At 33.1% G+C, this 17,510-nt stretch overlaps 1 protein-coding gene and 1 long non-coding RNA gene across 9 annotated transcripts in view; one reads left to right on the top strand and one right to left on the bottom strand.

Moving 5' to 3' along the window:
• The window catches only part of PCLO (piccolo presynaptic cytomatrix protein), a 367,791-nt gene that overhangs the window by 37,370 nt on the left and 312,911 nt on the right, over positions 1–17,510 (bottom strand). For all 6 annotated transcript variants that reach the window (XM_035332113.1, XM_035332088.1, XM_035332094.1 and 3 more), the window contains 2 exons: positions 14,847–14,988; positions 11,253–11,320 (listed from right to left, as the gene is read on the bottom strand). In XM_035332113.1, coding sequence (XP_035188004.1) covers positions 11,253–11,320; positions 14,847–14,988 — 210 coding nt within the window. The remainder of the gene's footprint in view (positions 1–11,252; positions 11,321–14,846; positions 14,989–17,510) is intronic.
• The window catches only part of LOC118170149, a 40,010-nt gene that overhangs the window by 13,778 nt on the left and 8,722 nt on the right, over positions 1–17,510 (top strand). For 2 of the 3 annotated variants that reach the window (XR_004752534.1, XR_004752540.1), the window contains exons 2-4: positions 6,944–7,185; positions 11,965–12,015; positions 16,997–17,099. This is a non-coding gene — a long non-coding RNA (uncharacterized LOC118170149). The remainder of the gene's footprint in view (positions 1–6,943; positions 7,186–11,964; positions 12,016–16,996; positions 17,100–17,510) is intronic. The other variant, XR_004752539.1, reaches the window with a different exon arrangement.

The raw sequence follows: 17,510 nt of genomic DNA, 5'->3' as shown, positions 1-17,510 counted from the left end.
TAAGATGACTTCACTTTTTTTGAGACTACGTGAGATTGATTGTCTACTGAAGACTCACAGTCATATTGAACCGATGTTAAAAGTAGGGCGTTTATCAGTCTCTAGTGAAATGTAAATGTAAACTTGTGACAGACTTACATTTATGTACAGATGGATAAATAGATGAGTGCTTCTAGGAAGAGAACATGAGGTATATAGTATATCTTTGAAAATTTCCAGAGGGACAGCATAGCAGACCAACCATCATCAGTCTCTCCTCCTAATCCTCTTTTGGGTAGAGGCCAAAAGCACTTATGTGATACACATTTCAGCTGCATTGCAATGAGTTGAATGTCATTTCAAAAATTCATTTTGAGATGGCAAAAATAGCAATTCAGAAGGAAGGATGGAAGGCCAGATGCACACAGCATACATTACTTACACCTGCCAGATAAGAGCATTGTCTTTGGGTAATACCTCAATTTTCTTGTCAACACGATACATAAAATCTGGAGGTTCTTTAGCTAAAAATCTAAGGTAACTTGGAATCATCAGAAAAGGTGTTTACACAAGACTCCTCAGCCAGTATTCTCAAAGTATTTCAGAGTATATTGGAACCTTCATTTTGTAATCAGAAACTATATTATAAAGATCAGGTTATTCAGTCAAATGGTGCATTGAGAAACCATGGAAGAAGGATATAATTTCTATGTATCCCTTCTTAGGTTTGTATTGTTTATTTGAAATTTAAACTCTTCATCAAAACTCATAATATTTTGAAAAAATTCTGATGTGAGAAATTTGTTGGCATTGACCTTGAGCATGAAAACTGGGATTATTCAGGTAAGAATAATCATGTAGATAAATTCATAAAATGCATCCAAAAAGATCTGAATACTTTTTACTTAATTTATAATCATAGAATCCCTAAGTAAGAATTTTCTGCTCCAAATTATAGCAGAAAACAGAGAACTTTTTGTTGTTGTTGTTTTTCTATGCTTTAAAAAATATCTCCATGTATGCAGTTGATATCAAAAAGGGGAAGGGAATATGTGTGTTTGAGTTTCTTGTTCCACCACATTTGGCAAGCCAAGACTCTTCAAGTCTCACTATATTTGTATAGTTTTATAAATCTAGAGTAGCCTCTTTACTCAGTGGAGCAACAGCTAAGTAAGGTGTTGTTAATAAGGAATGATGAGGAGGGGATCCTATGCTCTGTTTCCCACATCCTTTGATGTGAAAGTTCACTGTGCATAAAATGTTCATAAACAGGAAAAAAAAAACAATTTTCTTGTTCATTTTCTTTCTAACACTACTCAGATTCTTTACTTCGGAAATGCCAGCTTTCATGTACAAATGTCATGGATTTAAAAACCACTGGTACACTATATAGTCTCCGAATTTTAACAATCTGTGGCATAAGTCTGCAGGAACTTGGATAATTTAGCTTTGCAGGAGTTTTTGAAGGGAAAGCACTGTGTGAAAGAAGATACTGAGTCTGGATATTGTGTAGCCTTCACTTTTTCAAACATGAGAAATAGTGTCTCTGTATAAAGTCAGTCTTTGTATGTTATAAAATATGTACAAAACCCAAAATACAGACTTGAGATCAAAGTAGAGACAAAGAATTAAAGGGTCTGCATCACTCTCTCAAAAGCTCAGAGACAAGGAGGCCAGGCTCCCTTCCCTCTTTTACCTGCCAAGAAAAAAGAAACCCTGAAGATGATTAGATTAATCAGAAAGGTATAGTTTGGGGGAGGGGAGAAAGAGGGGAAAATGAATAATTGCATTAAAATCACTGAGAATCCATCATCTTTCATGAACATAACAGAATATTTTATGGAGAAGAATATGTTGCTAAAAAGTTAAACAGCCAGACACAGCCAAGGAAATCAGGAAGCTGGTGAATAAATGCTATAGATATGAGGTGAGCAGCAGGAGAAAACAGAAAGCATCCATATCATCCTCAGCAAGCATTGACAGAAGTTACATATGGGTCTTTTTCTAGTAAATCACATAAACTGACTAATTATCATAGTCAATATGATACCAGACTTCTGGAAACAATGTGAACTTCTAGGCATTTTAGCAGTGTGAAACGTGAGATGTGATGGCAGATATATTTATCTGGTGTTTCACCAAGATCTCCAGAAATGTGTATTCAAGGCATGGAAATTCAGTCATGTTATGTTATTATCACAGCACAATCAGTCAGAGTGCAAAGTCAAAACAGCACCCGAAAATATATATAAAAAAATTAAAAAGTATAACAAAATGAAAACATGCCAAAGGTGTTTCTGCAGAGAAAAACCTTTGCAATGGATGGCATCAAGACACATGCAAACCTGGGAACCATCTGGTAGACCAAGGCTTAAAGTAATCTCATGTGATTTCATCTATCTAAAATAATTTTGCAAATTTAAAATGACAAATTTTCATGATAATCTTTTGATTCTTAACAGATAGCTACCTGGACTGCCAATACTTTTCCATTGACTCTGAAGGGGATCCTGAATAGCGCCTTGGCTGTAGGAGAAAATCAGGTTTACGTCTATACATGTAAGGATCTGGGACCATATAAGAAGTTCTAGTGAAACTGAAGTGTGTGCTCAGCAATGGCAGATGTGGTGCAGAACCTGCAGGATGACCATGAATTTCTGGAGCAGCAGCTGGACTTGGCCGCAAAATACTTTAGGGTATTTAAAACAGCAGGATACATCTAGGCAATTTCATCACAGGTAACATTAATATTCATTATAACACGTCAATTTTCAAAAAACTTCTGTCTTGAAATAGAACTTATAGTCCAATAATTCTAAGCTCTCTCAGATGCTAACATAAATATCAGCAAACGCTTAATTTTAGCCTGACATGTGATCCCATCTGGAAATGCTCTAGACCATCTATATTTAAACAGCATTCCAAGATAATTGTTTGAACATCAGCCTAAAAAAGGATTTATACTACAAGAACAGGTCGGGGGGGAGATGGGGGGGAGGGGAGGGGGGAGAAGCCCTTTGTGAATCCCCAGCATAATAATTCAATTTCTAAGCAAGTTATAAATCATTTAATGAAAGAAATAATCTTCTAAACCATATAATGCAATACTAGCTATTTTTACATGACATACAAACAATAAGGACTTAAATAGAATTGTTAATTATAGAAGCAGGTTATTGCAGTTACCCCTTCCCCCCAATTTCAGATAAATACAAAAGTGGTGGTTTATTACAGAAATGTCCACTAGGAGCAACTATGGTATCACTGTTAGGCAAGCTGAGAAAAATCTGTGCATAGGGAGTGCTTGCTAAAGTGTGCTGTTTGTGAGCTGAAGAGCTTGAATTTTGGACTCTTCTTTGTCTCTTTAATTTCAGCAAGCAAGAGTAGGCTAGAAGTTAGGATAAACATTTGAGCATCAAGGATAGTTAAATTCTAGAACAGACTGCCCAAAAAAATGAAAGCCTTTATCACCACTAAGGTTTTTGATGCAGGTTAGCAAGGTCTTTTAGGAACAATATTGTGTTCTGAAAAATGGGATATCTTCTGAGGTTCATTCAGCCCCAGTCCTGCCACTATTACATAATAGCTTGTACATAGCTGAGCACTAAATGCCCTTGCTCTTAAAACAGATTTATTTCGCTTATTTTTTTTCCTAAAGTATGAACAAAATTTGGGGTCCTAATCATGAAGGAGTCCACCTAAAATATCCAGGAAAATTATGTTTTATAATTCTACTTAGTATCTCCTATTTTCATTTGAAAGAGGAATTAATATTTAACACTACATCTTCTCTCATGTTGAAGTCTCAACCTATTTTTTTTCTCTGATTCTAAATGAGCACTGATCATGAAAATTGACACTATTTAAAAGATGTTTTAAATTACTCATTTAAATTTGCTTTAAGGCTTTTTTTTTTTTTCTTAATATATAGTAATTTTTTACAGATCTCAGGGAAAAAGCAAACATTTTAAATGAAAGCTTAAAATCATCAAGCTCCTTAAAATTTCTTGCCAAAGGATTCAATAGCTAATATCCAGCCAGCCCCAGTTCATACAAGAGTTGCCCAAACAGCCTGACTGACCAGCCATTAGTTATTCACAGAAACTCTCCCTGGATTATTTACTTCTCTTTTAATGACACTTTATAGTAATAATTTGGCAACAGTGTGGTTTGTAAATATATAAAGCAGTGTTTGTTATGTGGATACAGTAATATATAAAATTATATAGTCCTATTTCCCCCTATATTTTTATCTCTGACCGAAGTAACTTTTTTTTTTCTTTTTTCTTTTTTTTTTCAATTTAAATTCTTTCTGCTTCTTTTCAGGAAAACCAGCTGGGTTATACTGGCAACTACCTCAGGAAGGCAGAACTAATTGCTCCAATTATTACTGAAGAGCCAGGTGGGCAAATTAGAGTACTGGGCCAATCAAGGATAGATGAAAAAAATGTTTCCCAGAGTTTTGGGAGGAAGCTAATCATTATTAGGTTTATGATACTGCTGTTGTTTATCTTGAAAGAATTATTCTAATTATTTAGGTATTTAGGTATTAGTAGTATGGTTATTCCTAGGTTGGGGAAGCATGTATAAAATGTTACAGATAGCTTAAAATAGAAAGAGATGGAGAAAGACTACTGTCAGTGTATTCAAGCCTCATCCATGGCTTGAGCATCCCTTATGACAGAAAGAATATCCCACTTTTCATTTTTTGAAAATACAAAGTATCATTCCCCAAAATAAAGGTGGTGCAGTGTGAGGGAATAAGCATGTGACAGGCTAGCTGCAAGTGCAGCTGCATTACCTATTTTATATTCACTTATCCTCCTTCACCCCCTTTTTTTTCCACTTTGTATTGAAGCAGTTATTCATGTGAGAAATCACCTTTGCTGATATTTTCTGCTTTAAATTTTTGTGGCATTGATTAATCTTATGCTGTCAAGAGTACTAGAGAGTAGCCCTTTGTTAGAAGACGATGGCAGAAAGCAAGGTTGTGATTTTATGTTAAAAACAGTTTAAAAAATGAGAGGTTGAACTGCAGCTTTTTTATTTATAAAGATAATGGAGGAACTTGTCAAAAAGTTATTCTTTCATTTAGATCTATTCCTGGGCAAGGATCACATTTTAACTCTTTTATTTAGAGTCAGAAATATTTTATTTTATAAACCTTGACCTTCCCTACATATAAGTCAGAATGGTACAATAAACAGGACTTATTATTGCTAAAAATGTAGTTTAAAAGAGAGATGACCAAGCTTGTATTTGTCTTTAAGGAAGACATTGAGAGTGTTCAGCAATTTCTTTTTTTATATACTATTAGACATAAACTCAGAATATATATATATATATATAATTATATATAGAATATATAGAATATATATATTATATATATAATATATATTATATTATATATATATATTATAATATAATATATATAATAATATATATTATATATATATATATAAGAATATATATATATATAATTCTCAAGTCAATGTTGGTAACACTTTAGATTAACTGATTTTCTCTTTAAATTCATGGTTCAATATCTATTACAATCAATCCAACAGTCAAGTACTCAGGGATTACAAGATTTTATTGATTCAAGAAATATACTTGAAAGTCCACCCTATTTTTTCAGGTTCTCTTATGTTTTAGTATGAGGTAGCACTAAAGGTTCAACACTGATGAGTTATTGGGAAGACAGCAAAAGCAAAGACAGTATATCTCATTTGTGCAAGAACACAATAGATGGTTCTGTTTGCAGTTTTGAGATAGTAGTTTAAAATTACCTTGAAAAGAACTGGATAGAGCCTTGGTACAGAAACATGGAACTACTGCAAAACAAGTTTCTCTGCTGTTGTGAAAGAAACTGTTTCTGTCTTGCTCATTTACTGCTGATAGTTATAGTTCTAGTGTTTTGAGGGTGAGGGATTATGTGGTAGAGGATATAAATTTTCTTTAAAAAAAAAGTTAAATTTAACTAAATTTAACAAAAATAAATGCAATGTATGATTTGGAGACTACTGTCATTCGTCTATCTATTTATTCACTTCCTGATATAAACCTAGAAATGAGAAGTTGCATAATATATAATTTTACCTTTTTTTGTATATTTAAGAACAGTTAAAAAGAAAGATGATATGTTTCACAGAAGTTACCTGCTAACAGATAGAAAGATAGAAATTATGCTTGATTATGAAAGAATGAAAATTTTAGATGATCACAAAGTTACATCATTTCTATGTTTAACCCAATCTCTCTCATACTTTTTTCCCGATCTTAGTTCTTATTCAAAGTCACCATTAGTTGTACAAAGACAGTAAAAAACTCCTTGACTTTAATCTAGCAAGATGTCCAGTCCTAATTATAACCTGCTTCATGACTATTAAGTATCATATTTTAATCTGATTTCACAGTCCTCTTTTTCTGTGAAATAATACAGATAACTTCTAAAGTTTCTCGTCTGCAATAAAACATATATTTTCAGCCTAGGCAACTAAAACATCAAAGTAGAGATTTGTGAGTAGGAAAGAATTTGCAAACCTCAGTAACTGTATAGTGATTAGCCTTTGCTTCATCTGCCTTCTTCTCCCCTCTCACTTGTATCTATCTGGTTGAAGGTCTGGAATAAAGACCATTTGTCTCTGAATGTCTTCAGAAGGCCTAATATTATGGTTCTGTTAGTTCAACCATTGGAGTTAAAAATAAACAATAACAAAAATAGAATGCTAAATTTTTAAATTGTGATGTTGTGGCAAGTAGATTTAGGCAATATCTAAAGCCCTTGCTCTTTCTCAGTAATAACCCAGTGAGTACTTTTGTTCAATTAAAGTTACTTTAGCCTGACAAGTAAAAGGAGAATGTACCTATACATTTTTCTGAGTTTTATTTACTTTGATGAAAGCAGCAATGCTTGGCTGTTCCTGTGCTGTCAGTTTGTTTCATGCCTTGTTTTACTTGACAGCTAATCCACATATTACTCCTTGGTATCCCTTCAAGAGAAAGGAAGATACAGCTTGCAAAATCATTTTTTCCATTTGCTATATCTATTCCAGGCAGGCATGGTGAACGAGAATTTCACCAGGACTACTCCAGAAGATATAAAGAAAAATTTATGGGTCAAATGATTGCCAGTCACTTACTTCCAGGTGTCATGCACCTTTCCTCCCAAATGTTATTAGAGTGACATCCTGTATCTTTTTTAGGGTTTGTATGCTATTTCGCCTTTTTTTTTTTTTTTCCTTTTTCTTTTTTTTCCCATCTGTAACTCAGGCAAATGCATAACATGCAAAAAAAAAAAAAAAAAAAATCTGGAAAAGTTTATGAATATTTATGTAAATAATGGGTGCATATCACTACTCTGTTATCTTGAAAAATTTCAGTAAGCTAATTGTCAGACTTTGAAACAATATAAATCTATTCCTCCCGCTCAGGTCTGGAAATAGGTCTACAAAAGTTTTATAAGAACATTATAGACATTTCTGATCATTTTCACTTACTTATACATTGAGAGAGTTTCCTGCTTATGAGACTTCATTTTAGTACACTGTCGAGGCTCAAAGGACTAGTGAAAAGGTCAGAAAGTGAGCTGCTGTGCCATGGTGGAACTGCATAGAGAAGTGTTTGGTATTCGGGATATGGACTGGATGGAAATCCAAATAGTAATAAATAAATAAATAAATCACTATGTTGGAGGAAGTGGGTGGGGAGTCACTCAGTTCCCAGATAATTACAATTTGCTGACCGAAAGTCTGTAAACAAGGCCAAATACAGAGTATGACAGAGGCTTTGTAAGTATTCATTCACTCCAAAGAATACTGAAAAAGTGAAGCCAGGTCATGCTTAATGATGTTTCCTAAAATATTTTTCATCTTTCCTAGAAGATCGTTTGTTTCAGTTGGACCTCAGTGTCTGTAATGCTAATGATATTTAGATGTATATAGCATCTTCAAACTGAGAAGATCCAAAATTTACTTATAACAAACTATTTCAGTTAAAATGCTAATTATACCTACATAGTTCTTTTCTATTGTAAATAATGGCAGCTGGGATTACTTTGTATATTTACCATTTTGAAATACAAGAAAATAACGTTCCCCATATATTTCTTAATTGGATAAATAGTTGCTACGTGGAAAAATACCATCTGTGATTTATTGGCTTAGTAGTTACATAGGGAAGAAAACCAATCATGATCTACGACTGAATCAATATATTAATCACGTGCTTTTAATTGTTAGTTTCAATCCTTACATGTAACACGATCATTACTTTTTCTGTATTGTCTGTAATATTCCAGAAACATGTCATAAGTGATCTTTAAACAAAAGATATTGCACTTTCTGAAATGAATAGAGAAATTAGTTTGCATTAACTCAACAAAGATCACAATATGTATCATAAGATTTACTGAAATTTAAGAAAATTATTTTTTTTTCTGCTCAGGGCAGAATTGCAAGTGTAAGATAGCATGCAACAGCGCATATAATAAAAATAACTGTAACACAGTGCCCAAGAACAAAACTCTGAATTATTTTATATTATTAACTAGTATGAAAATACAGAAAATGACAGCGATGTGTTCAGAGAAACAAAGGTTGTCATAGCAATACTCACAGTTATTTATATCAACCATTTGGTTGTTTCAGCAAAGTAAATAATACTGTTTTCCAATATTTACTTATAACTTAACTGGTACATCTTAACAGCACAAAAACATTCCCAACAGAACATTAGCACATTTCTCAAGTGGGTAAACAATTACAAAAGGAGCATTTTTTTCCCTGATGATTCCACTGATGTACATTTTTGTGTCGTACCCAGTGAGCTGAATCTGAACCCTGTTGCCACAGTCCTGATTCAACAACCTAAAAAACAGTTTTAATTGCCATTTGAGACTCCTACCTTGCTTTGCCTTCTGCTACCTGTCTTAAAGATCTTGTCTAAGTCCCTTGACATATTTCACACATACAGGCCTGTGTGAATGGCCTGGGTGACTAAAATATTTCAAGTAGCAGTAGACCTGCATGTTGAAGCAATTAAATATATTCTACACAGTTTTAAAAGTATCCACTGGCTACTTTTCACAGAATTCATCTATTAAGAGTACTTGAAAATGTAAAAATAGTACTATAGTTAAAAGATTTAAAGTATAACACTAAATCTTTATTTGCAAATGAGAATTACAAGTGTAAACTATGAGAGCCACTGCTTAATAGAAAATGGGAATGACTATTTGCTTTCAGTTGATTGCAGGGCTCCTCTGGTCCATAACATAGAAAAGCATGCTACAGAAAAGATATAACATGATCTGTAAGATTTTAAGATTTTCATTCACTTTTTTTTTTTTTTTTTATGAAAATAATACCACAATAATTCTATAATATTGAAATAATTTTGGTTAATCTTGAGTTACTCTGAATTCTGAACTACATCCCTGAAAGATAATTATATTTACATGCTGAAACTGAAATGTTCTTGAAAAGTTTTCTGGCCTTAGGTTTACTTTATCATTTGAAATTGATCAGTACCAATTTAGTCATCTAGAAGTCAGACACTAAAAACTTGGTTGATCAGTCCAGCTTCTCTCAAATGGGAGAAAAAATGCTTAGTGAGGACCACTCATCTTTTTCAGACGTGTAATTGCAGCTCTTAGAGTTTCCAGGTTAGGAGAATTGAGTTGCATCATAAGTGAAAATTAGGGAATTTCATCTCTTGAGCTACATGCTGATTTTGAAGATGAGCAGAAATATGCCCTTGGCTGGAAAAGCACTTTTAGTGACCACATGCTGCATACACATCTTTTTGAAAGTTTGAAAAGTTTTTGTTTTTGTTTTTGTTTTTTTTTTTAATGTTTATGCATGTGTGTGTGATACAAACATTACATTAAAACACTTTGTATTTCTATTTACTGAAGTTTATGATCCAAAACATTAACTAGGGGGCAATTCATGAAGAACAAAATGATGAAAAGCTATTTGTTTACAGTTATCATTCTGTATAAAACATACCATCACAAATTAAAATGGAAAATTCCTGATTTCCCATTTTCATCCCACCACTTCTCTTTTTTAAAAGTAGTTAATTTTAAAAATATTTAGAAATACCCTTGAACAAATTGAAGTCTGATAAGCATCTGAATTTGGATTTTTGCGTGATGAGTAACATGTATTTAAAGATTTATTAAAATGCATATACACAGTTCAGGACTTTTGCTTTGAAAAAGAGTGTTTACTGTTCTGCCTTCAAATTCTAGTTTAATTTCTTCAAATCTGTGCAACATTAGATGATTTTTACCTCAAATATAGCAAAAGCAATTGTTACCCCATGTATACAGATTGCAGAAACCTGATAAGTATTGATTTTTTAAGGCTGAACTTAACATGAAGTTAACTTCAATTGTATATATGAATTTCAATTTATGAATTAATTAAAAACTCAAAGCAGTGCTGAAATGCATTAAAATGATAAAAATATTTTTTCAATAATAACATGAAGTTCATGATAATTAGGTTTTATATTTGAGGTCAACAGAAACATATACTTGAAATAATATACCTTCTACACAAAGGGAAATGGAATTTTCCTAACATATCCTTTAATACAGAACACTGTCTCTTAAGTGTCATGCAGTTGTCCATTATTATACATGATGATCTCATTGCTCATGAAACTGTAACAGCCATCCTGTCAGGCTCTTTCCAGCTCCAATATTACAATGGCTCCTTCTTTAGCAGCACCACATTCATACAAAAAAAAAATCACTCAGGATTTCCCAATCAGATAAGAGTTTCATCACAGTCTAAGTGCAGTAGTCAAGCTTGATGTTCAGCTAACATTTTTATTTAATGTTTTATATAGTCACCAAAATAAATAATTGCTTCATAAAGTAAATATTCTGAAATGCTATAAAAATAGAGCCTGACAGACACTGGATGTTTTCTACTGATTGAATGGGTACTGACTCAGCTCCATACTTCATATTTTTTATTCCAATACTATAAAAAGCAATGAACATTGAAAGACAGATATTATTCATTGCAATCTAACTATTTAGTTACTTTAAATAAACAGGTAAGACAAGGCTTTCATTTGAACTGAAGACTCATTACATTGGTGCTATTCCTAAAGGGCCCTCAGAGTAAATGAAAGTCAGGACCATACAGAGAGAATATAAGCTAATCTTTCATAACATAACAAGTAAGAGATATAATCATATCAGTTCTATAAATAGAAGGGGATACCACTGTAGTGTTGTTTGTATTTCTTTTTACCTTCTGCATCGGTTAATCCCACTCCCGACTGCTTTACTGGTTCTTGTCCATTCTGGCTCATCTTCCCTCTGATAAAAAAAAACAACAAAAAAAAACAACAACATTGTCATAGCTGTCAATGAGACCATGAAGAGATGAGATCTAAGGAAATGATGCATCTAAAACAATGAGGTTTGGCTCAGCACAAGAAAAAAATCAGGTATTAAATAAATAAATAATCAAACTGTAACTATATATATGTATACATAATTTCAAGAAAATAAAGTGGACAAACTTTTTTTCTATTGATATTATTGATATTTGGGAAGATCACTTCAGATTTATTTATTTATTTATTTTTGAAGGCAATTACAATCACATCTTGCTAAGCCTCTGTGATCCTAAAGAATGTTGCCATCGGGTTGTTTGCAAGCTGCCTCACACCAGCTCAAGTTTCTGCAAGCAGTCAGTATAACTCCTCAGCTCTCCTCACTTCATCCTGTTATGGTGAATCGTGAAATATATAAGGAGTCACTAAGTTGCTATTTGGTCTACAATACCATTACTTCAGGTAGTGTATGTTTGTGGTCATTATCTTATTTTAATGATTACTTTTACATTACAGTTTAGGTTTAGCATAAGACACAAGTTCTGAAACATACATTAATCTTAAAATAAGGTGAGTGGAATAAAGAATGCTATTGCAGCCTCTGTCTTTCTCCACTGGATGTAGAAAGAACCTGCATGAAAATCTGGATGTCTATTTTCTGGCAGTGAGTGTTAGGTAAGATGAAAGACTTTACATTTTTAAAATTCTTTCCACATGCTTGTATATGCATGTACATGCATGCATGCATGTGTGAATATACATATGTGACTATAACTACCCTCAAAAATGTTTCAGATGTTTATACTCATATTTGTCTTTCTCCTGTAAGACTCTGAAATGCTGTGATAGAGAATATAAGCAATTAACTTCATATACATGTTATTCTTCTGGGGTTAAAGGGTCAGTGATTCTTTGCTACCAATGAACCAGCTTTACATTTCATGGCAGCAACAGAATGATCACAATGAACAGAAAATGAACGTAATGTCAGTTTATAAAGTGATTTCAAACTCAGTTTTAATTAAAAGTTATTCTTCTTCTGTGAGGTAATATTTCACAAAGGATATTGCAAGTATGATACAAGAATTATTAGTCACTAGGGCTAGATTCCTCACACATTGTTCAGTTGATTTTCACCTTTGCATTGTAAATTAATATCGTTTTACAGGCATTTTACTGGTATAGGTGGTTACACAGTACAATGGCATAGTTTTTATCATAGATGGGAATGTAAGTAATATTCAGGGATATAACACTTCTTAGAAAAATGAGTTTTTTTACAAATTCCTTCCTAAATAGACTACAAAATTTATTTAGCTGTATTAAATTATTAATTTCCCTTGATAGTTAAAGCAACATTTAATATAGGCAAGTATTCTAATAAGTTACCTCTTCAAACAATTTCCATGGTGTCACTAATTATTTATTTTATAACTAAATATTTTTATGACTAAAAACATTCAAACTAAAGTAGAGTTTAAATGGCAGCTTCCAACTCTTTTTCTATGATAGATCAGAAACTTAATCTAAACAGAGAGCTTACCAACAAAAGTGTTTTTATATACCAAGACACTTAAAATTGTTTAGCTTACTTAATGCTTTTCATTCAAATTGTGATCTGTGGTCTTATGGGTCTTATATTAGTGTATAGGGTCAGAGTCCCTGAAGTCATTACCAAATCAGTGTGAACATAATGCTGACTAGAATTTCAGTCAAGCATATATTCAGATATACTATTATTTTTATCCAGACTTCAAAATAGAAATGTTTTAAAATGTTCTCCCCAAAGGTCTCAGATGTTAAACACTAATTTTGTCATTCATTTTCATTATATTGTCATGTAAATAACAAAAAAGTAAGCATTTGCTGTCCGTGTGCTGTGTAACTTTTAGTGGCTCTGTCCAATATCAGCATACAAAAAATTTACCTTAAAAATATGATAATAAAAAAAAATATGATAATAAAAAAATATGGAGCAGGAAATAAGAAGGCTGGATTTATTTTATTTAATTTAGCAAAAGTCAAGGGAACAAATACTGTAAGGGAAAAGCTGAAAGCTGTGGAGACTTTTTTGCCTGATAAACTAGTGAATCTGTAGGCCAGCTACTAAGTAGCTGTAGATACTGTCACATTGCTAGAAAATACACAGTAAGCAATACTATTTGGATTTCAATTTTGTATATGTGATCTAAAAACTGTTGAGCTCTGCTGCATCTTGTGTTTCTGTACACAAGGACTTTATGCATATTTTCTCATTAGAGATGGCTGCAAAATAATTTTATTTTGAGATTTTTTGAGACAATTCCAATTTAAAATAGTCTCTTTTTGCCACTGGGAAGTACAAGTCATTTTAAGCTAAAATAACTTGAGTGAAAATTTCAATAAAGATTAAGCAATTGGTACCCCATAGCCTCAGCTCACCTTGTCCTCCTAGATTCTGAAGATGAGAAAGAAATCCTAGATTGGAGGCTATTTTCCTCTTTAGCCTTTAGCAAGTTATAAAGAAATATCTTTGTTTATTTTTGTGAATACTGAATACTTAAAAACATCACTGTTCTAGAGAATGAATGGAGCCTTAGAGTCTTTTTTTTTTTTTTTTTTTTTTTTTTTTTTTTAATTAAAGCCTTTTTTAGAAAGTTTAAAACATGCTCTTTATTGCAGCTTTAACTAATATGTCTAGGCTGCAAAGGAAAAGCAAAAACTTGTGTCCTGGAGAAAAACAAGGAACAACTATTGCAGATGCTGAAAGAACTACACTATATTGTTCAGTACAAAGCATTACTACTGACTAATATTTTGAGAAGAGTCAAGCTATAAAAATTCAGGCTACAAACATTAAGCTGATCAAGAGACATTTTTTTTTTCCTGTAAAAGACTATAAATTAAACTGCAAAATGAACATTTATACTGCCATAGTTAAGGGGAAGAAAATCCTGGTAAAACTTAGTAGCTTACTATTTAATCATTTTATAGGATCACTATACAGATAATAGCTTGATACTACAGGCACCTCAGGGAAAAAAAGATAATAATAATCTTGAACTAAAATTTCCAACCAAGATCTTTTGAGAAATCCTGCTCAAACTCTTAAAAACTTGGGGAAAGTTCAGTTGGATCCAGTATCTGAATTTAATTTGCACAACTAACGTGTACTTCAAGATGGAGGTCAGTCTGAAAATTTAAATAAAGCATTCTCTAGCCTAGGAAAACTGCACTTTTAAAACATAACTCAAGCTCATCTATACACACTTGCATCAAAGACAACCTCTTCTGTGTGACAACAATACATTTATGAGGTTTAGGTAGAGATTTGGTTGGTTAATAACAATTCAATGTTCAACAAAGCAAAAGGAAGGTATGAGCTCTGAGAAATTTTACCTAGTTAACTGCTATTCTAATGCATAACTCGTCTGCAGAGGAAACTACATAAGAAGATGACTGGCAAGTGAAAGTGCTACACATTCTCAAAGGACAGAGGATTCAGTATAAGAAAGGAAAAGCCTTACATTCTTGGGATGGGAAACAGATTATTCTCTCCTGTGGCACTGCTGCTGCCTTCACTATCCATGCTGTATCCACTGCCAAAACTACTGGCTGATGAGCCAGTGGAGACAGAACTTTCTGCAGGTCGGTGGTTAGTAGACCTTGCTGTACAGGGTAAGAACAATGCGTTACCAAAAACCTTGTAAGATAACAGTGCCATCCACATTAAGAAAAATTTGAATTTATCAAAATGACATGCTGCAAAGGTTTTCACTTTTTTACTTTACATTCCAGTGTTATGAGATCATCTTTTGCAGATCATGTTTACTTTCACATAAAACAAAGTGTTCTAAACCATTTTTTTTTTCTTCAGTCATATTAATAGTTCAAATCAATGTCCTAAAGGAAAAGAAGAATGGGTTAGTTGATTAACACTATTTTTTTTTTTTTCTTTCTGATTAAAGCTACAGAAAACCAGCAATTCATCCAAAATATTTCATAGGCTAACCCTGTAAAAATGAGTGTCCCAGTGGGCTTTCCACATATTCTTCATGAAATATTCATTGCATTTGATGACTTGAGGTGAGAAAGCTGAAAGCAAATGCAAGTACACCATCTATAGTCACAGAAGCTCTATAAAGAACTCTACCCCCCTTCAGACATAACACTGCAACTGCATTATATTTCTCAACTGCTCCTACCTATCTGGATATCTTACTATATACCTGAAATTTTAATGCAGATATGTTAATGGGAGATGTCCCGGTCTTACTAAAGATTAGTGTAGAAAATGTATACCAGTACATTTTTTATACCAGTACATCATTTTTATACCAGTACACCATTTTTGTTAGATGCATTATTTTGCGTTTTGGACGTTGTTGTACTAAATGAACGAGTTTTCTAATATTCAGCCTTTGGCAAGTTGAGAAATATACACACACATAAAAAAAGGACACAGTGACATTACACATAATAATTGATAAAGGAATAGCTATTCTCATATTGACTGGTATAACTGGGAAATATTAATTGAATTTTTTGGAAATTTTATTTTTTCTCATCAACTACATCAACAATTGTCATGTTTAATCAATTCCAACTGGCTCAGCATATATACTGAATATAAAATACTTTCCTGTAAAGTTATTATTATGTGAATCATAGAATCATAGAATATCCCGAGTTGGAAGGGAGCCATAAGGATCATCAAGTCTAACTCCTGGCACTGCACAGGTCTACCCAAAAGTTTAGATCATGTGACTAAGTGCACAGTCCAATCTCTTCTTAAATTCAGACAGGCTTGGTGCAGTGACTACTTCACTGGGGAGCCTGCTCCAGTGCACAACCACCCTCTCTGTGAAGAACCTTCTCCTGATGTCTAGTTTAAACTTCCCCTGCCTCAGCTTAACCCCATTCCCACAGGTCCTATCACTGGTGTTTATGGAGAATAGGTCACCTGCCTCTCCACTCCCCCTTGCAAGGAAGTTGTAGTTTTAGTTGAAGCCTTAGTGAAGTTTTCTGTTACTTTGGTGAACTGTGAAATTCTAATGCAAACAGTTAAAAGAGATCCTTCTTTAAACAAAAAAATTAATCAAGTATCTAAATGGCAATTACTACAAATAAGAGCTAGTGCCCCAGTGGTGTCTTGTTTTAAGCTGGCAACCAAGATTAGTTTTATGTTTTACGGGATGAATAATATTTTTGGTGAAGATTGCTGCATTCTACCTAATGTGGGACCAGGAAGCTGACTGTGACTACTCAAATGTAATGCAAAAACATTAATAACTGACACTAGAAGAGAGGAATGAAGCATTCCTCATGCCATCAATCCTTGAGCTGAGTTAAGAGAGAACTCTTACTCTGCAAAGTGATTCTTCACTGCAAAACTGAGCTGTCACATTTTTTTTCTTTAAACTCTATTAACCTCATTTGTTTCAATGATGCCTACAACCACCGAAGGAATCTGTCAATCTAAATTATTTAGAGACAAAATTATTCTTTAGTTCAATTTCTTAACTTTGTACATTGATCAAAGGCTATCTTCTTGGATGTTAATACAGATTAATAAACTGTAAAATCAGTGTATTAGCAGATGCTCTCAGTATCTCATCTGGAGAAAACGCAACTTTTTTCTTTTTTATTTTACCTTTTTTTTTTTTTTTTTTTCAAGCACAGACAGCTAGAGCACTGAGTGTCCAGCTCAGCCAGCTCTGAGCAGCAGTTACTCCATCACTTTCAGTCTGTGGTGCTGTGAGCAAATTCCTATGAATAAGGTGTGTGGTGTGTCATGTCAGGAAACTACTGATGGAAAATGTTGGGTAGAAGAGATTTGGGAAAAGAGAGGTCAAGCTCTCCTTTATAGTTCATTACTATTAGCTTCCATATACTCAACAACCTGTGTTGAGGCTCTTTCATGTCTGCCCCAAACTAATCCATCACCTCAGTTCTCGTGATGGTTGAGTGACCGTATGACTTCTGATATTTGCTGTTTGGGGTTTTGAGGTTATTTTTGTTTTGCTGTTTTTGTTGTTGATTTTGGCTTGTTTGTTTGTTTTAGTCATGGTATGACAAATACCTCATAGGTGAGGACAATCTATATAGACACAGAACTGCAAAACCCATGGAACCAAAGGCAGCATGTTGTTAGCATAAAAAAAAAAAAAAAAAAAAAAAAAAAAAAAAAA

This window comes from Oxyura jamaicensis, chromosome 1, assembly GCF_011077185.1.
Source record: "Oxyura jamaicensis isolate SHBP4307 breed ruddy duck chromosome 1, BPBGC_Ojam_1.0, whole genome shotgun sequence".
Taxonomy (NCBI): Eukaryota; Metazoa; Chordata; class Aves; order Anseriformes; family Anatidae; genus Oxyura; species Oxyura jamaicensis.
Note: the sequence above shows the minus strand (reverse complement) of the source record. Positions and strands in the feature narration are given on the sequence as shown.